Source organism: Melospiza melodia, unplaced genomic scaffold (genome assembly GCF_035770615.1).
Source record: "Melospiza melodia melodia isolate bMelMel2 unplaced genomic scaffold, bMelMel2.pri scaffold_306, whole genome shotgun sequence".
Lineage (NCBI taxonomy): Eukaryota > Metazoa > Chordata > Aves > Passeriformes > Passerellidae > Melospiza > Melospiza melodia.
The window spans coordinates 1-27,695 of NW_026948624.1; the positions used below are offsets into that span (position 1 = coordinate 1).

Below are 27,695 nucleotides of genomic sequence, written 5' to 3' on the forward strand. Positions count from 1 at the left end.
TGGATTTTGGGGGATCTTGGGGGCTCCCAGGGGGGGTCTGGGAAGGATTTGTGCATCCTGGAGGGTCCTGGGGGGGCTCTGAGGGGATGTGGGGGACACCAAGGGAATTCTCTATATCGGGGGGTCCCTGGTGAGCCCCTGGGGGCACTCGGGGGGGTCCTGGCGGGGCTCTGACGTGTTCAGCGGGGGGACTGAGGAGGCGTTTGGGGGATCCTGAGGGGTCCTGTGCGGGTTTTCCGCTCCCTGGGGAGGGCAGAGGGGGGGTGCGGGGGTCCCGCCCCTCGCCCGACTCCCGCTCGCCCCCTGCCCAGGCTGCTGCCCCCCTCCAGCCGCTCCTTCGTGCTGCGGGACCTGGTGCCGGGCCGCCAGTACGAGCTGTGCGTGTCCGCGCTGCGCGTCCTCGGCGACCCCCCCCGCGCCCCCCGCCCGCTCGGCTGCGTCTCGTTCGCCACGGCCGCCGCCCCCCCGGGCTGCTCCGCGCCGCCGCGGCCGCACTTCCTGGGGGGCACCGTCATCATCGTCATCGGCGCCGCCATCGCCGCCTCCGTGCTCGTCTTCATCCTCATCCTCACGGCGCGCTGGAAGGCGGCGGCGGCGGCGGGGGGCGCGGGCGCCCCCCGCCCACCCTCACCAGCGTCTGCTCGCAGACCAACGGCGGCCCCCGGCCCGCCGAGACCCCCGAGCTGCCCGCGCTGCCGCCGCTGCCCCCGCCGGCGGCGGGCGGGGGTCCCGGGGGCGGCGCCGGGGCGGGGGCGCGGGCGCTGTTCCCCAGCCACAGCTACCCCCGGCGGGCGCGGCCGCGGCGCCACGGGGTCCCTGCCGCGGCTGGACGGGCCCGAGGGGGACCCCGCTGGGACCCCCCCTGCGCCCCTCGTTCGGCAGCACGCACTGGATGCTGGAGAGCACCGTGTGAGGGGGGGGATGCTGGGAACCCCCCCGGGACCCCCCTCTTGGGCAGCACCCACTGGGACCCCCCCAAACCCTCCGGGGGGGGCAGCGGTGGGACGGGACCCCCCCCCCCCCGCCTCTCCCGGTGGTCCCAAACGCAGCCCCGGCGGCTCTGGGTGGGGAGGGGGGGGTCCCGGGAGCCCCCCCGGACCCCGTGGGTGCCCCCAGGTGCCCCCCCAGGTGCCCCCCCGGGGGTACCTGTATGCAAACCTCCCCCCCCCCCCCAAACCCGCGCGCGTGGGAACCCCCGACACGTGCGGGGGGCGGGGGGGGCCGTGACGGGGACCGCGCCCCCCCCCAGATTCTGCGGCTCCGCCCCCCACGCGTGCGTGTGTGTGTGTGTCCCCCCACCCCCCAAAACGCGCACTTGGGACTTTGCGTGTGCGCCCCCAAATCGGTGTGCCCCCCCCGCGCCCCCCCACCCGTGCGCGCCCGGCCCGCCCCCCCCCGCGGTGCCTTCGGCCGGGCCGGGGGGGCCCCGCGCACGCCCCCCCCCCGACATCTCTGCACAGATGACACGAGACCCGCAGCCCCCCCCCAAATAAAACCCCCCGCCCCCCGTGGGGATGGGGGGCGGTGGGGGCCAAAAAGGGGGGGGGCCCCCCCGGATGCCTGGGGACCCCCCCGTGTGTCCCTCCCGTGGCCTCTGCCCCCCCCCCCAAAAAAAAAATAAACTCGACCCGGGGGTCCCTATCTGGCTGGTCTGGATAACCCTGGGGGGGCGCCCCAGCCCCCCCGCCCATTCCCCGCCCACCCCCATCGCCCCCACCCCAAAAAAGCCTCAGCTCCTCCCCGTGCCCCCCCCCTCCCCAAAACGCCGCCCCCCCCCCACCAGCCGCCCCCCCCCGGGCCCCCGCAGTGTTTAACACGAGTTTTTACATTAAAAACCTGTGCCCCCCCCCGGGGCAGAAACGCGAGTGTCACTCCTGGGATGGGGCGCGCTGGATTTTGGGGCTGGGGGGGTCCCTGTTTGGGGCTGGGGGGGCGCGCTCTGTACTTTGGGGCTGGGGGGGGCGCGCTGTATTTTGGGGCTGGGGGGTCTCTGTTTAGGGAGGGTCCCTGTTTGGGGCGGGGGGGGCGCGCTCTGTGTTTTGGGGCTGGGAGGGTCCCTGTTTGGGGCGGGGGGGGCGCGCTCTGTGTTTTGGGGCTGGGGGGGTCCCTGTTTGGGGCGGGGGGTGTCATTTCCTGGGGGGGTCCCAGCCCAATGCGAACCCCCCCCCCCGAGGTTCTTCCCCCCCCCCGTCTCTTCCCGCAATGTGGGCGGGTCAGGACTATGCTAATGGAGCAACAATCCCCGCCCCCCCTGCGGTTGCCATGGTGACCGTCGCGGGAGCTCGGCGGGACCACGACGGCGTCATGAATATGCAAATAAGGGGCGGGGGCCCACCGGCGAAAACCCGCGGCTAATTATGCGTTCATTTGCATACAGAACACCTTGGCCCCAGCCCGGCCTTGGGCAAGGGGGAGGAGCCAAGGCCGGGGGGGCCCGGGGGAGTCACCTGTGACCCCTCCCACGGCGGGGGAGGGGCTGCGGGCCTCGGGACCCCCCCTCAGCACACCTGCGACCCTTCCCGTGCCCCTGCCCCCCTCACCTGTGACCCTTCCCAGGTGGGGACCTGCAGACCTCGGGACCCCCCCCACAGCACACCTGTGACGGTTCCCGTGTCCCTTCCCAGGTGGGGATGGGGGGAGCTGCAGACCGTGGGACCCCCCCCCCAACACACCTGTGTCCCCTCCTGGGGACCCCCCCCCACACCTGTGTGCCTTCCCAGGTGAGGAGGGGGCTGCAAACCTCGGACCCTCCTCACACACCTGTGTACCCTTCCCATGGCAGGGCAGGAGCTGCAAACCTCGGGACCCCCCCACAACACACCTGTGTCCCTTCCCCGCACACACCTGTGTCCCCTCCCAGGTGTGCCCCGCCCGCCGGCCTTGGGGCCGGGCTATAACCTCAGCCCCAGGGCCCGCACGGGCCCGGCAGGTGACGGTGACAGCAGAAGGTGACAGCAGGCGGTGACACCAGGTGCCATCGGAGGTGACGGTGACAGCAGAAGGTGACAGCAGGCGGCGACACCAGGTGCCATCGGAGGTGACGGCGATGCTGGCGCCGCTGCTGGCGCTGCTGCTGGCGCTGCTGGGCTCCCGGGGGGTGGTCGCGCAGTGCCCCCGCGCCCGCCGACCTGCGCCCCGCGAACGGGACCCGGCTCTGCGCGCTGCTCTACGCCGACAACAGCCCCTACTACGAGCAGTGCTGCGCCGGGGACGCGCTCCAGGTGCTCCCCAACGCCGACCTGCCCTACCTGCCCACGGGCTGGGCCGGCCGCGCCTCCTCGCTCGTGGTGGGCACCCGCTGCGAGCTCACCGTGTGGTCCCGCCGCGCCAAGGGCGGCAAAACGCGGCGCTTCTCGGCGGGAGCGGTGCCGCGGCTGCAGGAGGTGAAACGGGGGCTCTTCGGGAACTGGAACGACGCCATCCGGGCCCTGTACTGCACCTGCAAGTGAGGGTGGGGGGCTATGGGGGGGATATGGGGGCTCTTCGGGAACTGGAACGACGCCATCCGGGCCCTGTACTGCACCTGCAAATGAGGGTGGGGGGCTATGGGGGGGATATGGGGGGACATGGGAACTGGAACGACGCCATCCGGGCCCTGTACTGCACCTGCAAGTGAGGGTGGGGGGCACCTGGGGGGCACGGGGGGACACGGGGGCTCTTCGGGGACTGGAATGACGCCATCCGGGCCCTGTACTGCACCTGCAAGTGAGGGTGGGGGGCTATGGGGGGGACATGGGGGGACATGGGGACAGGAATGATGCCATCCGGGCCCTGTACTGCACCTGCAAGTGAGCACGGGGGGACCCGGGGGACACAGGTCAGGATATGCCAGCATGGGCCAGCACGGGTCAGGATGTGCCAGCGTGGGTCAGGATGTGCCAGCGCGGGCCAGGATGTGCCAGCGTGGGTCAGGATGTGCCAGCGTGGGCCAGGACGTGCCAGCGCGGGTCAGAACGTGCCAGCGTGGGTCACTGCGACCCGGCACAGGTCAGAACGTGCCAGCCTGCATCACCGTGTGCCAGCACGAGTCAGCGCGGGGCAGCCTGAGCCAACGTGGGCCAAAGCACCCCAAGAGGGCCAAGATGAGCTGACCGAGCCAACGCTGGCCAAGCCAAGCCAAGCCGATTCACCATCAGGGACCGAGCCAAGCCGAGCCAACACGACCCAGCACCGGCCAGGATTCACCATCAGGACCCGAGCCAAGCCAAGCCAAACCAGGCCAAGTCAACACGAGCTGGCACTGGCCACAATTCACCACCAAGGACGAACCTGAGCCGAGCCGAGCCGAGCCGAGCCACTGAGAGACCCCGTGTGCCCCCCCTGCCCCCCCTGCAGCCAATAAAGCCCTGAGGCAGCAGCAGCTCCTGCCTGGGGCTCCTTTATTGGGGAGGGGGTGTCCCCACAACCCCACCCCAGGGCATGTCAGGGGGCTCCTGTATTGGGGAGGGGGTGTCCCCACAACCCCACCCCAGGGCATGTCAGGGGGCTCCTTTATTGGGGAGGGGGGTGTCCCCACAACCCCACCCCAGGGCATGTCAGGGGCTCCTTTATTGGGGAGGGGGTGTCCCCACGCCCCCACCCCAGGGGCATGTCGGGGGGCTCCTTTATTGGGGAGGGGGTGTCCCCACGCCCCCACCCCAGGGGCATGTCGGGGGGTCCTTTATTGGGGAGGGGGTGTCCCCACAACCCCACCCCAGGGGGCATGTCAGGGGGCTCCTGTATTGGGGAGGGGGTGTCCCCACGCCCCCACCCCAGGGGCATGTCGGGGGGGTCCTTTATTGGGGAGGGGGGTGTCCCCACAACCCCACCCCAGGGCATGTCAGGGGCTCCTTTATTGGGGAGGGGGTGTCCCCACGCCCCCACCCCAGGGGCATGTCGGGGGGCTCCTTTATTGGGGAGGGGGTGTCCCCACAACCCCACCCCAGGGCATGTCAGGGGGTCCTGTATTGGGGAGGGGGTGTCCCCACAACCCCACCCCAGGGGCATGTCAGGGGGGTCCATTATTGGGGAGGGGGTGTCCCTACAACCCCACCCCAGGGGCATGTCGGGGGGGTCCATTATTGGGGAGGGGGTGTCCCCACAACCCCACCCCACCCCAGGGCATGTCAGGGGTCCTGTATTGGGGGAGGGGGTGTCCCCACAACCCCACCCCAGGGGCATGTCAGGGGGCTCCTGTATTGGGGAGGGGGTGTCCCCACGCCCCCCACCCCAGGGGCATGTCGGGGGGGGTCCTTTATTGGGGAGGGGGTGTCCCCACAACCCCACCCCAGGGCATGTCAGGGGCTCCTGTATTGGGGAGGGGGTGTCCCCCACGCCCCCACCCCAGGGCATGTCAGGGGGTCCATTATTGGGGAGGGGGTGTCCCCACAACCCCACCCCACCCCAGGGCATGTCAGGGTGCTCCTGTATTGGGGAGGGGGGTGTCCCCACGCCCCCCCCGCGTGCCCCCCACCCCCCCAAAAGAAGCACACACAGCACACGGGGGGCTCCAAAAGGACACGTGTAATTCTGGGGGGGCCCCGTGTCCCCCCCCTCCCGCGCGGTACAAAACCCAACCGTATAAATATCAATTTTTTGTTAAAAAACAAAACAAACAAAAAACAAACCAAAACCGAGGGGGGGGGGGCATGGGGAGGGGGGGAAAGGAACCAAACAAACAAAAAACCCCCAAAATTAATAAAAACGGGGGGGGGGGCACACCCCGAATCAGTAGTGTGGTGTGGGGGGGGAGAGGGGGGCTGTAGTTTTGGGGACCCCCCCTCACGGAGGTGTGTGGGGGGGGGGCTGTACCCCAAGTGCCCGAATTGGGTAGAAAAGAGGGGCTAAAATAAAAATCAAAAAAAAAAAGGAGGAAATGCCCCAAAATGGGTCCCAAAGGCGGGGGGGGGGGTGGGAGGAGCCCATGCACCCCCAAATCTCGGGGATGGAGGCCTCCCCCTCCCCAAAATCTCTGCTGGGGGGGGGGGTCCCCAGCTCAGTAGTACAGGTTGGGGGGCCGGGGGTCCCCCAGAACGTCCCAGGCCCGCTCCAGCTTGGGGGGGCTGCTGAGGAGGAGGGGGCCGGGGGTCTCCCCCTGCAGTGGGGGGGGTCTCTCTCGGGGTAGGGGGTCTCCCCCTGCCTGGGGGTCTCTCCCCCCGGTCCGAGGGTCTCTCCTCCAGGACAGGGGTCTCTCCCCCGTGCCGTAGGTCTGTCCCCATTGCCGGGGGTCTCTCCCCCATTGCCGGGGGTCTCTCCCCGTGCCGGGGGTCCCTCAGCGCAGCCGGTGCTGCCGCATCAGGGGCACGATGCAGGCGGGGGGCCCGGCCACGCCCAGGAAGGGGTGGCGGAGCAGCTCGGGGGCGCTGGCGCGCTGCGCGGGGTCCCGCACCAGCATCCGCTCCAGGAACCCCTTCAGCGACGGGGACACCTGAAATGGGGAGGGGGAAATGGGGGCGTGAGACCCCTGAAATTGGGGGGGAAAGGGGGTGTGAGACCCCTGAAATGGGGAGGGGGAAATGGGGGCGTGAGACCCCTGAAATGGGGGTGTGAGACCCTGAAATGGGGAGGGGGCACCAGGAACCCCTTCAGCAACGGGGACACCTGAACGGGGGGAAAGGGGGCGTGAGACCCCTGAAATGGGGAGGGGGCACTAGGAACCCCTTCAGTGACAGGGACACCTGGGGGGGAAAATGGGGGTGTGAGACCCCTGAAATGGGGGGGAAACTGGGGGTGTGAGACCCCTGAAATGGGGGGGGGAAATGGGAGTGTGAGACCCCTGAAATGGGGGGGGAAATGGGGGTGTGAGACCCCTGAAATGGGGGGGGAAAATGGGGGTGTGAGACCCCTGAAAGGGGGGAAAATGGGGGCGTGAGACCCCTGAAATGGGGGGGAATATGGGGGTGTGAGACCCCTGAAAATGGGGGGGAATGGGAGTGTGAGACCCCTGAAATGGGGAGGGGGAAATGGGGGTGTGAGACCCCTGAAATGGGGGGGGAAATGGGGGTGTGAGACCCCTGAAATGGGGGGGGAAATGGGGGTGTGAGACCCCTGAAATGGGGGGGGGAAATGGGGTGTGAGACCCCTGAAATGGGGGGGAAAGGGGGGGCGTGAGACCCCTGAAATGGGGGGGGAAAGGGGGGTGTGAGACCCCTGAAATGGGGGGGGGAAAGGGGGGTGTGAGACCCCTGAAATGGGGGAGGGGGCACCAGGAACCCCTCCAGCGACGGGGGACACCTAAAGGGGGGAAATGGGGGGATGTGAGAGACCCCCAGAAATGGGGGGGGCTGCCCCCCCAGTTACCTTGTGGCCGTTCTTGAGCCGGGGGGGGGAGGTTGTCCCGGATCAGCTTCATGGCTTTGAGGGGGGGCTCGTTGAAATAGGGGGGCTCCCCGTCCACCATCTCGATGACCATCACCCCCAGGGACCAGATGTCCACCTGCGGGGGGGGGGGGGGGGGGGGTCACCCCAAAAATGACCAAAAGTGAGGAGGGGGTTAGGGGGGGCAGCCCCTCAAACCCACTCCGTGCCACTTGGAGCCCCCCAAACTTACACTGGGTATCCCCAGACCCACCCTGGGCACCCCTAAACCCGTTCCAAACCCACCCTGTTCCCCCTAAACCCACCCTGGGCACCCCTAAACCCACCTGGGCACCCTAAACCCACCCTAAACCCACCCTGGGCACCCCTAAACCCGTTCCAAACCCACCCTGGGCACCCTAAACCCACTCTGGGCACCCTAAACCCACCCTAAACCCACCCTGGGCGCCCCTAAACCCATTCCAAACCCACCCTGGGCACCCCTAAACCCACCCTAAACCCACCCTGGGCACCCCTAAACCACCCTGGGCACCCTAAACTCACCCTGGGCACCCCCATACCCCACCCTAAACCCATTCCAAACCCACCCTGGGCACCCTAAACCCACCCTGGCGCCCCTAAACCCACCCTGCTCCCCCTTAACCCATTCCAAATCCACCCTGTTCCCCCTAAACCCACCCTGGGCACCCATGGACCCATTCCAAACCCACCCTGGGCACTCTAAACCCACCCTGGGCACCCTAAACCCACCCTGGGCACCCCTAAACCCGTTCCAAACCCACCCTGGGCACCCCTAAACCCACCCTGGGCACCCTAAACCCACCCTGGGCACCCCTAAACCCATTCCAAACCCACCCTGGGCACCCCACACACCCACCCTAAACCCATTCCAAACCCGTTCCCAAACCCACCCTGGGCACCCCTAAGCCCATCCCAACTCCCCACAAGACACCTCGAGGTGGCAGAGAAGGCAGGAGATGAACCTGGGGGCCCACACACCCAGCCCAAACCCCCTGAAGCCCACCCTAAACACCCCCTAAGGCAGCCCAGGACCCCCCAGACCCCCCGAGCCCCCTGCCCCACCTCTGGGCCGTAGGGCAGGCGCGAGATGAGCTCGGGGGCCATCCAGTACGGGGTCCCCACCAGGGACTTGCGCCGCGGCACGTCCTTGTTCACTTGGGCACAGAACCCAAAATCCGAGAGTTTCACCTGCCGGGGGGCCGGGGGGGTCAGGGCGGGGACCCCAGAGGGTCGGGGAGGGGTCTGGGGGCGTTTCTGGGGGTCTCTACTGTCCGAAAACCGAGAGTTTGGGGGGCGTTTCTGGGGGTCCCTACTGTCCAAAATCCGAGAGTTTGGGGGGCATTTCTGGGGGTCTCTACTCTCTGAAAGTTTGGGGGGCATTTCTGGGAGTCCCTCCTGTCCGAAAACCGAGAGTTTGGGGGGCGTTTCTGGGGGTCCCTCCTGTCCGAAAACCAAGAGTTTGGGGGGCGTTTCTGGGGGTCTCTACTGTCCGAAAAACCGAGAGTTTGGGGAGGGCGTTTCTGGGGGTCCCTACTGTCCAAAATCCGAGAGTTTGGGGGGGCGTTTCTGGGGGTCTCTACTCTCTGAAATCTGAAAGTTTGGGGGGCATTTCTGGGGGTCTCTACTGTCCGAAATCCGAGAGTTTGGGGGGCGTTTCTGGGGGTCTCTACTGTCCGAAATCCGAGAGTTTGGGGGGCGTTTCTGGGGGTCTCTACTCTCTGAAATCTGAAAGTTTGGGGGGCATTTCTGGGGGTCTCTACTGTCCGAAATCCGAGAGTTTGGGGGGCGTTCTGGGGTCTCTACTGTCCAAAATCCGAGAGTTTGGGGGGCGTTTCTGGGGGTCCCTACTGTCCAAAATCCGAGAGTTTGGGGGGCATTTCTGGGGGTCTCTACTCTCTGAAAGTTTGGGGGGCATTTCTGGGAGTCCTCCTGTCCGAAAACCGAGAGTTTGGGGGGCGTTTCTGGGGGTCTCTACTCTCTGAAATCTGAAAGTTTAGGGGGCATTTCTGGGGGTCTCTACTGTCCAAAATCCAAGAGTTTCACCTGCCAGTGGGGCCGGGGGGGGTCAGGGCGGGACCCCAGAGGGTCAGGGAGGGGTCTGGGGGGCGTTTCTGGGGGTCTCTACTGTCCCAAATCCGAGTGTTTCACCTGCCAGCGGGGCTGGGACCCCAGAGGGTCAGGCGGGCTTTGGGGGGCGTTTCTGGGGGTCCCCACTGGAGGTTTTTGTTCTGGAGGTTTTTGTTCTGGAGGTTTTGCCCCCAGTTTGCCGCCTACCCGTCCGTCGTGCGTGAGGAGGATGGAGTCGCTCTTGATGTCGCGGTGGATGACGCCCTGGGCGTGCAGCACGGCGAGCGCGCGCAGCACCGAGCGGCACACGGCGGCGATCTGCTCCTCCGACATCCTGGGCGGCACACGGGCACCACCGGGCTGGCACCGCTGCCGCCGCCCTGGCACCGCGCCCTGACACCGCCCTGGCAGCGGCCCCTGGCACCTCTGCAGCCAGCCTGACACCTCTGTCACCACCCTGCCACCATCCTGGCACCGCCCCCTGCCACCTCTGCAGCCAGCCTGACACCTCTGTCACTGCCCTGGCACTGCCCCCTGCCACCTCTGCAGCCAGCCTGACACCTCTGTCACCACCCTGCCACCATCCTGGCACCGCCCCCTGGCACCTCTGCAGCCAGCCTGACACCTCTGTCACTGCCCTGCCACCTCTGTCAGTGCCCTACCACCTCTGCCACCATCCTGGCACTGCCCCCTGCCACCACCCTGCCACCTCTGCAGCCAGCCTGACCCCTCTGCAGCCAGCCTGACCCCTCTGCCACTGCCCTGCCACCTCTGTCACTGCCCTGGCACTGCCCCCTGCCACCACCCTGCCACCTCTGCAACCAGCCTGCCACCTCTGGCACATCTGCCACCATCCTGGCACCACCCCCTGCCACCTCTACAGCCAGCCTGACACCTCTGTCACCACCCTGCCACCATCCTGGCACCGCCCCCTGCCACCTGTGCAGCCAGCCTGACACCTCTGCAGCCAGCCTGACCCCTCTGTCACTGCCCTGTCACCTCTGCCACCGCCCTGGCAGCGGCCCCTGCCACCTCTGCAGCCAGCCTCACACCTCTGTCCCCACCCTGCCACCATCCTGGCACTGCCCCCTGCCCCCTCTGCAGCCAGCCTGACACCTCTGTCACTGCCCTGCCACCTCTGTCACTGCCCTGCCACCTCTGTCAGTGCCCTGTCACCTCTGCCACCACCCTGCCACCTCTGTCACCCCCCCCCCCGTGCCCCCTGCTCTGCCCCCCCAGGTGTGCTCACCTGGTGTGGGTGACGATGTCGGTCAGGGCGCCGCCCTCCAGGAACTCCATCACCACCCAGAGCTCGTCGCCCACCAGGTAACTGTTGTACATCTGCACCACGTTCTCGTGCTGGTGGTCCCTCATGATCACCACCTGGGGACAGCGGGACATGGGCACGGGGGCCTGGCACTGTCCCTGAGAGCCCTGGGGACACGGGCACGGGGGCCTGGCACTGTCCCTGAGAGCCCTGGGGACACGGGCACGGGGGCCTGGCACGGTCCCTGACAGCCCTGGGGACACGGGCACGGGGGCCTGGCACTGTCCCTGAGAGCCCTGGGCACATGGGCACGGGGGCCTGGCACGGTCCCTGACAGCCCTGGGGACACGGGCACGGGGGCCTGGCACTGTCCCTGAGAGCCCTGGGCACATGGGCACGGGGGCCTGGCACGGTCCCTGACAGCCCTGGGGACACGGGCACGGGGGCCTGGCACTGTCCCTGAGAGCCCTGGGGACACGGGCACGGGGGCCTGGCACTGTCCCTGAGAGCCCTGGGGACACGGGCACGGGGGCCTGGCACGGTCCCTGAGAGCCCTGGGCACATGGGCACGGGGGCCTGGCACTGTCCCTGAGAGCCCTGGGCACATGGGCACGGGGGAAGAACACGGCCATGGGGACCTGGCACTGTCCCCCAGGGCCTGGGGACCACCTGAGAGCTTTGGGGACATGGCGATGGCAGCCTGGCACTGTCCCCAGGGGTCCCCAGGCCATCAGGAGCTCCCTGCTGGGTCACCAAGTGCTCTTGGAGGGCTCCCCAGGGCCTCCTCCTGAGGGTCCCCAAGGCTCTCAAAGGCTCCCCAAGGAGGCTCTCAGAGCTCCCCAAGGCTCTCAGAGCTCCCCAAGGCTCTCGGGGCTCCCCAAGGCTCTCAGAGGGTCCCCAAGGCTCTCAAAGGCTCCCCAAGGCTCTCAGAGGGTCCCCAAGGCTCTCAGAGGGTCCCCAAGGCTCTCAAAGGCTCCCCAAGGCTCTCAAAGGCTCCCCAAGGCTCTCAGAGGGTCCCCAAGGCTCTCAGAGGGTCCCCAAGGCTCTCAAAGGGTCCCCAAGGCTCTCGGGGCTCCCCAAGGCTCTCAGAGGGTCCCCAAGGCTCTCAGAGGGTCCCCAAGGCTCTCGGGGCTCCCCAAGGCTCTCGGGGCTCCCCAAGGCTCTCAGAGGGTCCCCAAGGCTCTCAGAGGGTCCCCAAGGCTCTCAAAGGGTCCCCAAGCCTCTCAAAGGGTCCCCAAGGCTCTCAGAGGGTCCCCAAGGCTCTCAGAGGGTCCCCAAGGCTCTCAAAGGCTCCCCAAGCCTCTCGGGGTTCCCCCAAGGCTCTCAAAGGCTCCCCAACGCTCTCAGTGTTCCCCAAGCCTCTCGGGGCTCCCCGGGGCCGCCCTCACCTCGTTGAAGAGCAGCTCCCTCCGCTGCTGCTTGCGCAGGTCCATCTTCTTGACGGCCACAAGCTGCCCGGAGCCGCGCACGGTGGCGATGCACACCACGCCCGTGGAGCCCTCGCCGATCTTGATGAAGTTGTCCAGGTACGAGCGGGGGTCCCCGGGGTCCACCACCATCTGCAGCGCCGCCCGGAACTGCTCGTGGGACACGCGCTGCGGCACGGCGGCGGGGCCGGGGCCGCGCGGGGCCGGGGGCTCCGGCGGGGCAGGAGGAGCAGGAGGAGGAGGAGGAGGAGGCGCCGGGGCTTTGGGGGCTTGGGGGGCTCCTGCCGAGGCGGGGAGCGGCCCGTTGGGGGGCCCCTCCTGAGGGCGTCCCGCGGCGTGATCGGCCTGCGGGGACACGGAGACGGGGTCAGAGCCCGGGAGTGCTGAGCCAGGAGGAGCAGGAGGAGCAGGAGGAGCAGGAGGAGGAGGAGGAGGAGGAGGAAGGAACTCGGGGGTCAGAGCCCGGGAGTGCTGAGCCAGGAGGAGCAGGAGGAAGGAACTCGGGGGTCAGAGACTGGGAGTGCTGAGCCAGGAGGAGCAGGAGGAGCAGGAGGAGGAGCAGGAGGAAGAGACTCGGGGGTCAGAGCCCGGGACTGCTGAGCCAGGAGGAGCAGGAGGAGCAGGAGGAGGAGGAGGAAGGGACTCGGGGGTCAGAGCCCGGGAGTGCTGAGCCAGGAGGAGCAGGAGGAGCAGGAGGAGGAGGAGGAGGAAGAGACTCGGGGGTCAGAGCCTGGGAGTGCTGAGCCAGGAGGAGCAGGAGCAGGAGGAGGAGGAGGAGGAGGAGGAGGAAGGAACTCGGGGGTCAGAGCCCGGGAGTGCTGAGCCAGGAGGAGCAGGAGGAGCAGGAGGAGGAAGGGACTCGGGAAGGGCTGAGGGAAGAGGAGGAGGAAGAGACTCGGGGGTCACAGTCCGGGATTGCCGTGGGAATGAAGGGCTGAGGGAGGCGGAGGAGGAGGAGAGTCAGGGGCCAGAGGCTGCAGGGAAGGGCTGAGTGAGGAGGAGGAAGAGGAGCAGAGAACCTGCTCTGGAAGAGGAAGGAGAGCAGCAAGAAGAAGAAGAAGAAGAAGAAGATGAGGAGCAAAGAATCCACTCTGGAAGAGGAAGCAGAGCAACCGGAAGAGGAGGAAGAGGAGCAGAGAACCTGATCTAGAAGAGGAAACACAGCAGCAGCAAGAAGAGGAAGAGGAGCAGAGAATCCGCTCTCTAAGAGAAAGCAGAGCAGCAGGATGAAGAAGAAGAGGAGCAGACAACCTGCTCTGGAAAAGGAAGGAGAGCAGCGAGAAGAAGAGGAAGAGCAAGAAGAAGAAGAAGCAGAAAAAGCAGAAGAAGCAGAAGCAGAAGAAGAAGCAGAAGAAGAAAAGGAAGGAACTGCTCCAGAGCCAAGGATGCGGCTGGGTAAGGAAGCTGCTGCCGATCCCAGTGGAAGCTGTGAGGAAGAGGAGCAGAGAAACCGCTCTGGAGAATGAAGTAGAGCAGCAGCAGCAAGAAGAGAAAGAGGAGCAGAGAAGCCGCTCTGGAAAGAGGAGCAGAGAACCCGCTCTGGAAAGAGGAGCAGAGAAGCAGCAAGAAGAGAGAGAGGAGCAGAGAACCTGATCTAGAAGAGGAAGCAGAGCAGCAGCAAGAAGAGGAGGAAGAGGAGCAGAGAACCCGCTCTGGAAAGAGGAGCAGAGAAGCAGCCAGAAGAGAAAGAGGAGCAGAGAACCTGCTCTGGAAAGAGGAGCAGAGAACCCGCTCTGGAGAATGAAGTAGAGCAGCAGCAGCAAGAAGAGGAGGAAGAGGAGCAGAGAAGCCGCTCTGGAAAGAGGAGCAGAGAACCCGCTCTGGAGAACGAAGCAGAGCAGCAGCAGCAGCGACAAGAGGAGGATGAGGAGGACGCGGCCAGCGCCGGGCTCAGCCCTTTACCTGGGCGCTGCCCCCCGGGCCGGGGTCGGTGTCGGCTCGGGGGTAGGTGTGGAAGGGGCGTCCGGGCGCCGTCTTCAGCCCCTGGCGGGGGCCGTCGGGGGGCCGCAGGTCGGGCCCCGAGAGCGGGCGCTGCTCGCGGGCCGGGGGCCGCGGGGGCCCCTCCCCGGCCGAGCTGGACTTGGGGCGAGCCTGGGGGTCCGGGCGGGGCCGGGGGGGCGCCGGGGCCAGGCCGTTCTCCGGGGAGGGGCACGGGGGGCTGTCGCGGCGCAGGGAGTTGGAGCGCGACACCGACACGGCCGCCAGCTCGTCCAGCAGCCACGCCAGCGTCCGGTCACGGCCGCCGGGGGTCCCGTCCTGGGGCCCCTTGGAGCCGCGCACGATGGGCTGCGGGGAGGGACGGGGGACACGCACGGCGGGGAAAAGGGGAAAAAGGGGAAAAAACAACAGAAACGTGACGCAGAATGAATGGCTGCGGGATGGGCACGGGGAGGAGGGGGACTGGCTGGGGAGAGTCCCAGAGGCACAAACTGGGGGCCACCCTCCATGGGAGGGTCCCCAAACACTGGGGGGGGGGGTGATGGGGTGGGAATGGGGGGAATATCGGGGCTGAGGTGGGAATGGGGGGATGTGGGAATATGGGGGGTGTGGGAATGAATGGGGGGATGTGGGAATGAATGGGGGGCATATTGGAATGGGGGGTGTGGGAAGGAATGGGGGGTGTGGGAAGGAATGGGGGGTGTGGGAAGGAATGGGGGGCATATTGGAATGGGGGGATGTGGGAATATGGGGGGGATGTAGGAATGAATGGGGGGATGTGGGAATGAATGGGGGGATGTGGGAATATGGGGGGATGTGGGAAGGAATGGGGGGATGTGGGAATGAATGGGGGGTGTGGGAAGGAATGGGGGGATGTGGGAATATGGGGGGATGTGGGAATGAATGGGGGGATGTGGGAATGAATGGGGGGCATATTGGAATGGGGGATGTGGGAAGGAATGGGGGGTGTGGGAAGGAATGGGGGGTGTGGGAATGAATGGGGGGATGTGGGAATGAATGGGGGGTGTGGGAAGGAATGGGGGGATGTGGGAATGAATGGGGGGCATATTGGAATGGGGGGTGTGGGAAGGAAGGGGGCACACACAGAAGGGGAAGGGGTCAGGTGGGAGTGACCCCGAGTCCCCATGGGGTGGGGTTAGGGTTAGGGAGTGGGGAAGGGTCTCACTGGGGAATCCCTGTCCTGGGGGACCCAACCATCACCTGCCTGCCCCAAGAGCCCCAAATTCCTCCCAGTTTGACCCCAAAGAGCATCCAGGACACCCTTATACACCCCAAAGACCCCAAATTCCCCCGACACCTCCCGCCACGATCCCCAAATCTCTGGGTCCATAACTCCCCCATTTGTCTTTTTTGGGAGGTAGGAAAGGCATGGGGGCCCAGCTCCCACCTCCCTGACCCCCAAATCGCTCCGAGTTTGGCTTTTTGGGTGGCTGGCAACCCCTGACCTGCTCCACAGCCCCCCAATATCAAACAACCCCAAAATCCCCTCATTCCAAGACCCCCAAAACGCCCCCAATTCAACCCTAAAGAGCACCCAGACCCCCGTTACTTCCTCCAGGACCCCTAAACCACCCCAAATTCAACCCCAAAGAGTACCCGGACCCCCAAACTGCCCCAATTCAACCCCAAAGAGTACCCAGCACCCCGTTACCTCCTCCACACTATTCCAGGACCCCCAAAGTGCCTCCAATTCAACCCCAAACATTACTCAGCACCCCGTTATCTCCTCCAGGACCCCCAAAGTGCCCCCAGTTCAACCCTAAACGTCACCCAGCACCCCGTTACCTCCTCCACACTATTCCAGCACCCCCAAAGTGCCCCCAATTCAACCCCAAACATCACCCAGCACCCCGTTATCTCCTCCACACTATTCCAGGACCCCCAAAGTGCCCCCAGTTCAACCCCAAACATCACCCAGCACCCCGTTATCTCCTCCAGGACCCCCAAAGTGCCCCCAGTTCAACCCCAAACGTCACCCAGCACCCCGTTACCTCCTCCAGGACCCCAAACCCAGAACGCTGACCCCGCCGGGCCCTCCCCACACCAGGGCCCCCCGCGCCCCCGCGGCTCTCCCACCTTGTGGGCCCCGCGGATGGCGGTGATGCAGGCGGGGTCCACGAGGGGCTTGGGGCGCCGGGCCGACTCCTCGAGCAGCCCCTGCCACTGGCGGGGCAGCCCCGTGAAGCGCTGCTCCGAGGGGTCGTAGCCCGTGTGCACCCGGTGCTCGAAGTTGGACGGCGCCGAGATCTCCACGCGCTTCTTCTTCTTGGAGAACATGGCCCGGGCTGTGCTCCTGGATTGGGGGAAAAAACGCGGGTTCAGGGGGTGGGAAATGGGGCTGGCAGCTGGAATCCAGCTCTGGGAATGGGAATGGTCCCCAAAATCCAGCCCTGGGAATGGGAATGGTCCCCGAAATCCAGCCCTGGGAGTGGGAATGGTCCCCAAAATCCAGCCCTGGGAATGGTCCCCGAAATCCAGCCCTGGGAATGGTCCCCAAAATCCAGCCCTGGGAATGGTCCCCGAAATCCAGCCCTGGGAATGGTCCCCAAAATCCAGCCCTGGGAATGGGAATGGTCCCCAAAATCCAGCCCTGGGAATGGTCCCCAAAATCCAGCCCTGGGAACAGGATCAGCCCTGAAAATCCCGCCGCTGGAATGGTTTTTACCCATCCACCAACCACTTCCATCCAAAATCCCCCACTTTTATCCAATCACTTCCCATTTCTCCCCCCAGTCCAAACTTGGAAGCACCATAAGTTCCTACTTGGAAACGGGATTAATCCGTTAACCCAACCCGAACCAACAAACAGATTTAAAGCACCTCAAAAAGCCCCAAAAAATCTGCTTTTCCTGGGATGCCAGTGCCAGGATCAGCGCTCTGGGGCACCATGTGAGGGTTTGGTTTCATTCCCTGTTTTTCCACGTTTTTCCTGCACTTCCCAGGCCAAGAACGAGCTCAGCTGGGAGGGCACGGATCCCACTGGGAATGGCCCCAAAATCCCACGGACCCTGGGCAGGTCTGGTTTTCCCACTTTCACTGCTTTTCCTGGTGCCACTTTTCCCATTTCCTCCCAGCTTTTCCCATCTCCTTGGCTCAATCCCATTTTCCAGGCACCAGAATCCGGCTGCTTCCAAGGTTTTCTCACTGTTTTTTCCCAGTCTTTGAGGATTTCTCCCTAAAACAATAATCCACCATGGAGGTTTCCTCCTCCTCCTCCTCCTCCACTTCGGCCCCAGCCAAAAGCTGTCAGAATCCCGTGTTTTCTCCCTTTTCCCTGCTCATCCCGGGCTGATCCCTCCTTCCACCTTCCTGGGAATCCTCTGGGGTTTGCCAAAATCCCATTTTCTGACGGAAAACTCTCCTGGTTTGGGGGAATTGCAGCTGAGCTTGGGGCGGGAGGATTAAAATCTGCAGCATTTGGGTTTTTCTCCGTGGGGAACATCCGAGGGTGACCCAGCTCAGCCGGGATGAGGCGCAGCATCCGTAACCCCTTGGACACCAAATCCACGGGATTTCACCCCAAAACCTTTCTCTTTCCCAGGTGGTCGTGGAAATGCGGCGGCACTTGGCAGGGGCAGAGGGGTCCTGAGGAATTCCAGAGGGTGGGAAGGGGCCAGGACGGGGGTGAAGTTGCTCCTCAGCCATTCCCAGGCCGCATTCCTGGGATCCCAGCGGGGCTTAATCAGTCACCAATTAACGAGGAACTGAATCCGCACCGGGCGGGGATAACCTCCCGCTTTCCCTAAAATCCCCGACAAAATCCCACAAATTTTCCCCAAAATCAGCGGCAGTCGGGCTGCGCCCTGGTGGGAATTGTGCTCCCCACAAAAAGGGGCCACAATTCCCGGGAAAATGAGGCTGGGAAGGGGCTGGAATCCCGGGAAGGGGCTGGAATCCCGGGAAAGGGGCTGGAATCCTGGGATTCCCACCAAGGGGCCACAATTCCCGGGAAAGCCAGGCCAGGAATCCCCACCGAGGGGTCAGAACTCCAGGAAAAGCCAGGCCGGGGCCAGGGCGGGTTGGACTGGCCGGGCTGGATCTGCAGCAGCAGGAGGAGGAGGAGGAGGAGGAGGAGGAGGAGGAGCGGCGGCCTTTGCTCAGGAGGAATCCCGGAATTCCAGGAATCCGGAGCCTCCGAAGCTCAGGGGAACGGGGGAAAAAATAAAAATAAAAATATCCGGGAAGGGAACCGGGAGATGCCGGGAAAAGGGGAATGAAGCGCTCAGAGCTTCTGGGAAACCCGGGACGGGAGAGAGCAGGGAAGCGAGGGAGGAGAACCAGGAAAGGGAAAAAGCGTGGAAGGAAGAGGAAAAAGAGGAATTCTGTCGGAATTCTGCCCTTTTCCTGCAGCAGGAAGCTTCCCCGGAGCTGCAGGTGCAGGGAGAGGGAGGGAGGCAGGGCGGGAATCTCCGGCTCGGGGCAAAGGAAGGGCCAATTAACGAGGATCCAATTAATCAGTAACGATCCCGACCATCCGTGACGACCCAGGTGCCCAAAAATCCAGGAAAACGCACATCCCTCCCCAAAATCCAGGAAAATGCACATCCCTCCCCAAAATCCAGGAAAACGCACATCCCTCCCCAAAATCCAGGAAAATGCACATCCCTCCCCAAAATCCAGGAAAACGCACATTCCTCCCCAAAATCCAGGAAAACGCACATCCCTCCCCAAAACCCAGGAAAATGCACATCCCTCCCCAAAATCCAGGAAAACGCACAACCCTCCCCAAAATCCAGGAAAATGCAAACCTCTCCCCAAAATCCAGGAAAATGCACATCCCCAAAATCCAGGAAAATGCGCATCCCTCCCCAAAATCCAGGAAAATGCACATCCCTCCCCAAAATCCAGGAAAATGCACATCCCTCCCCAAAATCCAGGAAAATGCAAACCCCTCCCGGGGCCGGCTCGGGAGCAGCTCCAGAAAACCCAAATATTCCTCCCAGGGCTTTTATCCCATGGAAAAGGAGCAAATTAAAGGATTAATCAAAGCCAGGGGCAGGAATATTCTGGGAATTTCTTCCTGCTCGTCCCACAGCTGTTAACGAGGTGCTGGTGACCGAATTCCCACCTTTTACCCCCAAAACCCAACCGGGAATGGGAGCAGGGAGAAGTTTTTGGCCATTTCCAAGGGATTGCTGGATCTTTTCCATATGTGGGTATTTCCCATAAACCAAATTTCCACTTATTTCCAGACCAACCCCGGGTCAACCCCTCTATCCCACCATTCCTTATTTGAAAATCCACTAAATTCCAGAGAAAACGCAAATAAATTCCAAATCCAGAGGCTTTTCTGATTTTTTTTCTCCTTTTCCTCACTTTCCATTGAGGAATGGCGACAGGAGCACCACGGAAAACCAGTGGGGATGGCAATTTCCCTTCCTGCTGTGCCAAAATTTGGGGAAATGCTGTTTTTGAGGAGTCGGGGCATTCCTGAGGGATCCCTGCGCCCCTCCGCCTTGGGGTTCCCGACCCAAATCCACGGGAGAAGCCCATCCCAGGGCTCTGGATGGGACTGTGGGGAGGAGACCCCCAAATCCCCGCGGGATCAGAAATTCCGGGAATTAACTCGGACCTGACTCGGAATTCGCTTCCTACCTTCCGCCGAGGGAAAACTTTCCTGCCTCAGCTCCGCGTTCCGGCTCCTCCGCTCAAACTGCTGCAGGAGGAGAAGGGAATTCCCTCAGGAGCAGCCCCGAGCCCCCATTTTGGGGAGTTTTTGGCGTTTTTTTTTAGGGCGGGGAGCGGTGGGATCCATATCCCCAATCCCAGAGCTTCCCCAGGCTGCTGCTGCCGCCCCTCCGGCGATTTGGGGAGCCTCAAACCGGGCCCCAGCCCTCCTCCCTCCATCACCGAACCACCCCTTGGCTTTGGGGGGTCTCCAAATCCCCCCGAAATCCGCAAATCCGCCCCAAATCCCCCCCGGGCCCCCTCAGGCCTCACTCGGCCGCCGCCGCCGCCGCCATGTTGGGATCCAGCCACATCCGGGTCCTCCCACGCTCGCGTCGCCGCGGCGACAGACCACGCCCATGGGGGCGGGGACACAGGCGGGAGGGGCGTGGCCAGCCACTTATGGGCAAAGAGCGGGCGATGGGGAGCCACATATGGGCAAGAGGCGTGGCCTAGGGCGGGGCGGAGCCGAATATGGGCGGGGAGATAATTTTCGGGCGGGGTTTATAGAGGGAGGGGTGGGGCCTAACGCGGAAGTTGCTGCTGAAGGGGCGGACCTCTAGCGATCAGTTGCAGTCTGACCAATCACCGCGCGAATCACGAAGATTGGCACCTCCGCTATCCAATCGCAGCGCGGTGCGCCCGAAGCTGGGTAAGATGGCGGCGCGGTGAGAGGAACGTGCGGGCTCCAGTGCCGCCGCTGCCCGGTGATTTTGAGGACATTCCTGAGGAATTCCGCTGCCCTCCCCGGGCCGTTCTGATCGCACCTTCTCCTCTCAGAGCCTCGGAGATGTCGCTGCGCGCCGTGCTCAGGGCCGCCGCCTCGCTGCCGCGCTGCAGTGCGTAATATTCCCCTTCCTCCCCAAAACCCCCCAAACTGGAGGCACTGGGCAGGTCCCTTTGGGGCCCTAGAGCCTCTGCCAACCCCCCAAAACCCCCTGACCTTTCTCCATGTCCCCTCCACAGCCCCGTCCCTGCTCATGCCGCCGCCTCCTGCCTGTGCCCCGCGCTGCCCCATGGCCACCCTGAACCAGATGCACCGGCGGGGCCGCTCCGCGCCGCCTCCCCGCCAGCCGGGCGCCACGCTGGGCCGGCCGCAGCTCAAGGCCGTGGTGCTCAAGAACCTGATCCGCAAGCCCAAGAAGCCCAACTCGGCCAACCGGCGCTGCGTGCGCGTGCGGCTGAGCACAGGCCGCGAGGCCGTGGCCTTCGTGCCCGGCGAGGGCCACAACCTGCAGGAGCACCACGTCGTGCTGGTGCAGGGCGGGCGCACGCAGGACCTGCCCGGCGTCAAGCTGACCGTGGTGCGCGGCAAGCACGACTGCGCGCACGTGCAGCCCAAGAAATGAGGGGAGACCCCCGAGTGTGCCTACCTGCAGGCCAAGAAAAGAGCAGGGAGACGCAAGAAAGGAGGGGGGAGACCCCCGAGTGCGCCCACGTGCAGGCCAAGAAATGAGGGGGGGGATCCCCATGATGCTGGGGGGGCTGGGAGGGGTGAGCCCAGGCCGGGGATGGGTCCGGCCTGGGTGGGTAAAATTCAGAAAATTCAGATTAAAGCGTGCTGGTGGTGATGTGGAGTGAGGTGTGTGGGGAGGGGTGGGGGGGGCGGACACTGGGGGTACTGGGAAGGGGCCTTTGGGGTACTGGGGACACTGGAGGCATCACTGGGATGACCCTGGGGTACCATAGGGGGTCCCTGGGGAGGTCATTTGGGAGACCTTAGGATGTCACTGGGGTCATGGGGGGGCTCATTTAGGTTACTGGGGGGGTCACTGGGGTTACTGGGATGACCCTGGGGTGTCACTGGGGTCACTGGGGGCGTTACCTGGATGACCCTGGGGTATCACTGGGGTCACTGGGGGGGTCACTGGGGTTACTGGGATGACCCTGGGGTATCACTGGGGTCACTGGGGGGGTCACTGGGGTTACTGGGATGACCCTGGGGTATCACTGGGGTCACTGGGGGGGTCACTGGGGGCGTTACTGGGAAGACCCTGGGGTATCACTGGGGTCACTGGGGGGGTCACTGGGATGACCCTGGGGTATCACGGGGGTCACTGGGGGGGTCACTGGCGTTACTGGGATGACCCTGGGGTGTCACTGGGACGAGAGGGGGCGTGGCCAAATTCGCCCGGGTGGGAGGGGTGTGCGCGGCTCCTCCCCGAGCCCCGCCCCGGCTCCTCCCCCGCATGACCCCCACACGCCGGTGCCCAAGATGGCGGCGCGCCGGGCGCTGCTGCGGGCGGCGGGACGGGCGGCGGGCGGGCGGCGCGGGGCCGCGGGGGCAGCTTCCGGTCCGGGTCCCGCTCCCGCGTCCTCTCCTGGTGCTGGGGCCGCTCCCGGTCCGGACCCTGCTCCCGGGCCTTCCCCCGGTACCGCTCCCGGTCTGGGCCCCGCTCCCGGGGCCTCTCCCGGGGCCGCGGCCGGGAGGAGCCGGCTGTACGAGCACGCGCGTGAGGGGCTGAGCGCGCGGCCGCAGCTGGACGTGACCGCGCTCAGCGAGCGGGACGTGGAGCGGCGCCGCGGGCCGCTAGGGGGCGCCGCGCTCCGCGAGATCGTGAGTGGCGGCGACCGCGGGGGCGGGGCTTGAGGCGGCATGGGGCGGGGCTTGGCCCGGAGTGGGCGGGGCCTGCGCGCGCGCACCCCCTCCCCTCCCCGGTTTGGGTGTGGCCAGCGCGCCCACCTGAGCCGCGCCCACCTGAGCCACGCCCCCCGAGCCACGCCCCCCCGGTCACCCCTCAGGTGCGGACGTGGTCGCGGCTCGGGAAGGTGCGCGATGGCATCGCCCGGCTGGAGGCGGAGAAGGGGCGCGTGGCCCAGGGGGTCCGCGAGATCATGGTGAGACCCCCAGGACCCCCCTGGACCCCCCTGGACGCCCCCTGACCCCCTTCCCTTTCTGAGCCACTCCACGACCCCCAAGGACCCCCAAGGACCCCCTGACTCCTTTCCCCCCCAGGCCTCCCAGGACAAGGCAGCGGCCAAGACGGTAGGAATGGAATGGAATGGAATGGAATGGAATTTTGGGGGGTGCCCCGGGGGTCTCGTGGCCCCCCAGGCCCTGACGGTGCCCCCCTGGCAGCAGCCGGAGCTGGCAGCGCTGCGGGAGCGGGGCCGGAGCCTCCGGGGGCAGCTCCGGGTGCTCCAGGCCGAGGAATCTGAGCTGGAGCAGAGATTCTACCTGGGGGCCCTGCAGCTGCCCAACAGGACCCACCCCGCTGTGGTGAGACCCCCAAAAATCCCCCCAAAATCACCCTGAACCCAGCAGGACCCACCCCGCTGTGGTGAGACCCCCAAAAATCCCCCCAAAATCAGCCAGAACCCAACAGGACCCACCCTGCTGTGGTGAGACCCCCAAAAATCCCCCCCAAAAATCCCCCCCAAAAATCCCCCCAAAATCACCCTGAACCCAGCAGGACCCACCCCGCTGTGGTGAGACCCCCAAAAATCCCCCCAAAATCAGCCAAAATCACCCTGAACCCAGCAGGACCCACCCCGCTGTGCTGAGACCCCTAAAACCTCCCCAAAATCATCCAAAATCCACGCAAGCCAACAGAACCTATCCTGCTGTGGTGAGACCCCCCAAAAATCCCCCCAAAATCAGCCAAAATCACCCAGAACCCAACAGGACCCACCCTGCTGTGCTGAGACCCCCCAAAAATCCCCCCAAAGTCACCCAGAACCCAACAGGACCCACCCTGCTGTGCTGAGACCCCCAAAAAATCCCCCCCAAAACCACCCTGAACCCAGCAGGACCCACCCCGCTGTGCTGAGACCCCCAAAAATCCCCCCAAAATCACCCAGAACCCAGCAGGACCCACCCCGCTGTGCTGAGACCCCCAAAAATCCCCCCAAAATCAGCCAAAATCACCCAGAACCCAGCAGGACCCACCCCGCTGTGCTGAGACCCCCCAAAAATCCCCCTGTGCCCCCCCGTGGTGCTCTGGGGGTCTCCTGGCACCCCCAGACCAACCCTTTGTGCCCCCCAGCCCGTCGGGGACCAGAGCCAGGCCCGGCTGCTCGAGGTGGTTGGGGAGAAACCAGGTGAGGGCTGGGGGGGTCCTGGGGGGCGTGGGGAGGGTCTGGGGGCATCTCGGGGTTCAGGAGGATTTGGGGGGCAGGTTTGGAGGGTCTGGGGGGGTTTGGAGGGTCTGGGGGGGTTTGGAGGGGTCTGGGGGGGTTTGGAGGGTGTTGGGAAGGGCTGGGCGGGGGTCGGGGGGTCTGGGGTCACCGAGGTGACAAAGGTGACCGAGGTTCCCCCTCCCCTCCCCCAGTGTTCGATTTCAAGCCAAAGGGACACCTGGAGCTGGGGGAGGGGCTGGACATCATCCGGCAGAGGTGAGCACACCTGGAGGGGGGGGGGGGGGGGGGACGGACACACACCTGTCCTACCCTGTCCCACACCTGTCTTCCCACAGGTGCCTGTCCCACGTGTCCGGCCATCGCTTCCATTACCTGTGCAGGGTGTCCCACACCTGTCCTACCCTGTCCCACACCTGTCCCACCCCAGGCGCCTGTCCCACGTGTCCGGCCATCGCTCCTATTACCTGTGCAGGGTGTCCCACACCTGTCCTACCCTGTCCTACCCTGTCCCACACCTGTCCCCCCCCAGGCGCCTGTCCCACGTGTCTGGCCATCGCTCCTATTACCTGTGCAGGGTGTCCCACCTTGTCCCACACCTGTCCCACACCTGTCCCCCCCCAGGCGCCTGTCCCACGTGTCCGGCCATCGCTCCTATTACCTGTGCGGGACTGGGAGGGTGTCCCATACCTGTCCCACCCTGTCCCACCCTGTCCCACACCTGTCCCCCCCCAGGCGCCTGTCCCACGTGTCCGGCCATTGCTCCTATTACCTGTGCAGGGTGTCCCACACCTGTCCTACCCTGTCCCACCCTGTCCCACACCTGTCCTATGTGTCAAGCTATAGCTCCTATTACCTGTGCAGGGTGTCCCACCTGTCCCACACCTGTCCCACACCTGTCCCCCCCCAGGCGCCTGTCCCACGTGTCCGGCCATCGCTCCTATTACCTGTGCGGGGCCGGGGCCCTGCTCCAGCACGCCCTCGTCACCTTCACCCTGCAGAAACTGCTCAGCAAGGTGGGCGGGGGGACCTGGGGGCTCCCAGGGAGGCTCTGGGAGGGTCCGGGGAGGGTCTGGGGGCGCCCAGGGAGGCTCAGGGGGGTCCCAATGAGGGTCTGGGGTCCCCTGGCGTGGTCGGAGTCTCCCGATCTCCCTTTCCCCAGGGCTTCCTGCCCATGGCGGTGCCGGACCTGCTGCGAGGAGCCGTTTTTGTGAGTGCCCCCCGAGCCCCCCGAGACCCCCAAGCGCCCCCCGAGCCCCCTCCCCGAGCCCCCCAGTGACCCCCTGTGCCCCCCAGGAGGGCTGCGGGGTCCAGCCCAGCGCCGCCCCCTCCCAGGTTTACAGCATCGACCCCGCGCGCTTCGAGGACCTGTGCCTGGCCGGGACCTCGGAGGTGGGGATTGCAGGTGGGAAATGGGGAGAAACGGGGGGAAATTGGGAAAAACCCCGGGGGCAGGGGGGGAATGGGGGAGAGACGGGAGAAAACGGGGGGAAAATATGGGGGAAAATGGGGAAAAATGGGGGGAAATTGGGAAAACCCCGGGGGCAGGGGGGGAATGGGGGAGAGACGGGAGAAAACGGGGGGAAAATATGGGTGAAAATGGGGAGAAACAGGGGGAAATTGGGAAAACCCCGGGGGCAGGGGGGGAATGGGGGAGAGACGGGAGAAAATGGGGAAAATGGGTGAAAATGGGGAGAAACGGGGGGAAATTGGGAAAACCCTGGGGGCAGGGGGAGAATGGGGGAGAGACGGGAGAAAACGGGGGAAAATATGGGGGAAAATGGGGAGAAACGGGGGGAAATTGGGAAAACCCCGGGGGCAGGGGGAGAATGGGGGAGAGACAGGAGAAAATGGGGAAAATGGGGGGAAAATGGGGAGAAACGGGGGGAAATTGGGAAAACCCCGGGGGCAGGGGGAGAATGGGGGAGAGACGGGAGAAAATGGGGAAAATGGGGGGAAATGGGGAAAAACGGGGGGAAATTGGGGAAAACCCCGGGGGCAGGGGGGGAATGGGGGAGAGAGAGGAGAAAATGGGGGAAAATGGGGGAAAATATGGGTGAAAATGGGGAAAATAGGGGGGAAATTGGGAAAACCCCGGGGGCAGGGGGAGAATGGGGGAGAGACGGGAGAAAATGGGGAAAATGGGGGGAAAATGGGGAAAAAACGGGGGGAAATTGGGAAAAACCCGGGGGCAGGGGGAGAATGGGGGAGAGACGGGAGAAAATGGGGAAAATGGGGGGAAAATATGGGTGAAAATGGGGAAAACGGGGGGAGAACGCAAGGAAAATCGTAAAAAAATGGGAGAGGAAAGTGGAGGGGGGGGAGCCAGATGGATTTGGGGGGACTCACCCAGGGGGGCAGACGGATTTGGGGTGACCCCCCCCCTGTGTCCCCCCACCCAGGGTATTTCATGGACCACGCTGTGCAGCTGCAGGACCTGCCTGTCAGGTACCGGGGGGCTGCGTCCTGCCCAGGGACCCCCTCCCCTTGTGGGGACGCCCCCTCCCCAGTTCCCTGGGGGGGCTTTTTGTGGCCCCCAATGCCTGGGGGGTTTCTGGGGCCCCCTGAGCCCGTGCCCCCCGCCCAGGGTCGTGTGCTCCAGCACCTGCTACCGCGCCGAGACCGACACGGGCCGCGAGCCCTGGGGGCTCTACCGCGTGCACCAGTTCACCAAGGTACTGGGAGCACTGGGAGCACTGGGAGGGAGCCCCGGGGGGGGCAGAGGCAGGGGGGTCACCCCCTGCGCCCCCCAAAGGTGGAGATGTTCGGGGTGACGGCGGCCGAGCGCGGCACCGAGAGCGAGGAGCTGCTGGACGAGTTCCTGGGGCTCCAGAAGGAGATTTTCTCAGAGCTGGGGCTCCATTACCGGTGAGGGGGGTTTGGGGAGGGGGGGCGCCCCCCCAGTCTGTGGGACCCCCGAAATCGCTCCTAACTGTGCCCCCCCGGCCCCCCCAGTGTCCTGGACATGCCCACGGAGGAGTTGGGGCTCCCCGCCTACCGCAAGTTCGACATCGAGGCCTGGATGCCCGGACGGGGCAAATTTGGGGAGGTGAGGGAAGGGGGGACCCCAATAATTCAGGGAGGGCCCAAGTAACTTGGGGAGGACTCTGACAATTCGGGGAGAGCCCCAGTAATCTGGGGAGAATCCAAATAATTCTGGGAAAACCCCAAAAATCCAGAGGTGCCCAGGGTCACGCGCCTTCCCCCCACCCCCATTTATTCTCACCCTTGGTGCCGGGTCAGGACCCCCGTTTTGGGGGAGTGGAGGAGGGGGGTGCCCCAAACCTGCTGACCCCCCCCCCCCCCCGTCCCCTTCACCCCCTCCCAGATTTCCAGCGCCTCCAACTGCACCGATTACCAGAGCCGGCGGCTGAACATCATGTACAGCGGGGAGGGGGGCCGGCTCAGCCACGCCCACACGGTGGGTGACCCCCCCCCAAACCCCCGGGAGACCCCCAGAACCCCGGGGGCGCTCTCTGGGCCCCCCTGAGCCCGTGTCCCCCCCCCCAGGTGAACGGCACCGCCTGCGCCGTGCCCCGGCTGCTGATCGCGCTCCTCGAGTGCAACCAGCTCCCGGTGAGTGATTTGGGGGGGGTCCCGCGGGGGTCTGGGGGCTCCCGGGGGGCTCACCCTGCCCCGCGTGCCCCCCAGGACGGGCGCGTCCGCGTGCCCCCCGCGCTGCAGCCGCTGGTGGGGCGGGAGGTGCTGGCCCGGCCCCCCGCGCCCCTCCTGAGCTACATCGGCCCCAACCAGCCCGGGGGCGGCCCCCCCAAAATGGGGAGGGGGCCCTGAGGGGAGGGGGCGGCCCTCGGATGGAGCTGGGACAGCGTGGGACAGCGTGGGACAGCGTGGGACACGGCAGGACAGCGTGGGACACGGCGGGACACGGGGCGTGTGACGGCCCCGCCCGCGGC

General features: G+C 65.3%; 4 protein-coding genes across 6 annotated transcripts; 3 read left to right on the forward strand and 1 right to left on the reverse strand.

Annotated features, from left to right (window-relative positions):
* The first annotated feature begins 2,202 nt into the window (after positions 1 to 2,202).
* On the forward strand, positions 2,203 to 3,449 carry SYCN (syncollin). Its single transcript, XM_063182740.1, is given in 4 exon segments — positions 2,203 to 2,337; positions 2,625 to 2,720; positions 2,972 to 3,121; positions 3,123 to 3,449. Coding segments are annotated over 4 exon segments (708 nt in total).
* A 2,725-nt stretch (positions 3,450 to 6,174) lies between these two features.
* On the reverse strand, positions 6,175 to 20,032 carry PAK4 (p21 (RAC1) activated kinase 4). The gene is given in 10 exon segments (XM_063182732.1): positions 6,175 to 6,406; positions 7,279 to 7,305; positions 7,307 to 7,414; positions 8,380 to 8,505; positions 9,592 to 9,718; positions 10,634 to 10,767; positions 12,040 to 12,423; positions 16,114 to 16,330; positions 19,633 to 19,693; positions 19,978 to 20,032. Coding segments are annotated over 8 exon segments (1,263 nt in total). The 5' UTR covers positions 16,315 to 16,330; positions 19,633 to 19,693; positions 19,978 to 20,032; the 3' UTR covers positions 6,175 to 6,250.
* Positions 20,033 to 20,321: 289 nt separating this feature from the next.
* Positions 20,322 to 21,251, forward strand: MRPS12 (mitochondrial ribosomal protein S12). Its single transcript, XM_063182733.1, has 2 exons — positions 20,322 to 20,543; positions 20,671 to 21,251. The coding sequence occupies exons 1-2, from the start codon at positions 20,495 to 20,497 to the stop codon at positions 21,051 to 21,053; spliced, it is 432 nt and encodes a 143-aa protein (XP_063038803.1). The 5' UTR covers positions 20,322 to 20,494; the 3' UTR covers positions 21,054 to 21,251.
* Positions 21,252 to 21,919: 668 nt separating this feature from the next.
* Positions 21,920 to 27,665, forward strand: SARS2 (seryl-tRNA synthetase 2, mitochondrial). Of its 3 annotated transcripts, none has more exons than XM_063182737.1 (16): positions 21,920 to 22,261; positions 22,447 to 22,542; positions 22,661 to 22,690; positions 22,784 to 22,924; positions 23,691 to 23,745; positions 23,976 to 24,039; positions 24,692 to 24,797; positions 24,944 to 24,991; positions 25,078 to 25,186; positions 26,184 to 26,229; positions 26,369 to 26,456; positions 26,537 to 26,649; positions 26,737 to 26,830; positions 27,110 to 27,202; positions 27,292 to 27,357; positions 27,433 to 27,665. In XM_063182737.1, exons 1-16 carry the CDS (start codon positions 21,920 to 21,922, stop codon positions 27,571 to 27,573), a joined length of 1,632 nt encoding a protein of 543 aa, XP_063038807.1. In that variant the 3' UTR covers positions 27,574 to 27,665. The 3 variants fall into 3 exon arrangements, with proteins under 3 accessions (XP_063038807.1, XP_063038809.1, XP_063038808.1); XM_063182739.1 differs by having other exon boundaries at positions 25,117 to 25,186; XM_063182738.1 differs by having other exon boundaries at positions 22,787 to 22,924.
* The last annotated feature ends 30 nt before the right edge of the window (positions 27,666 to 27,695 follow it).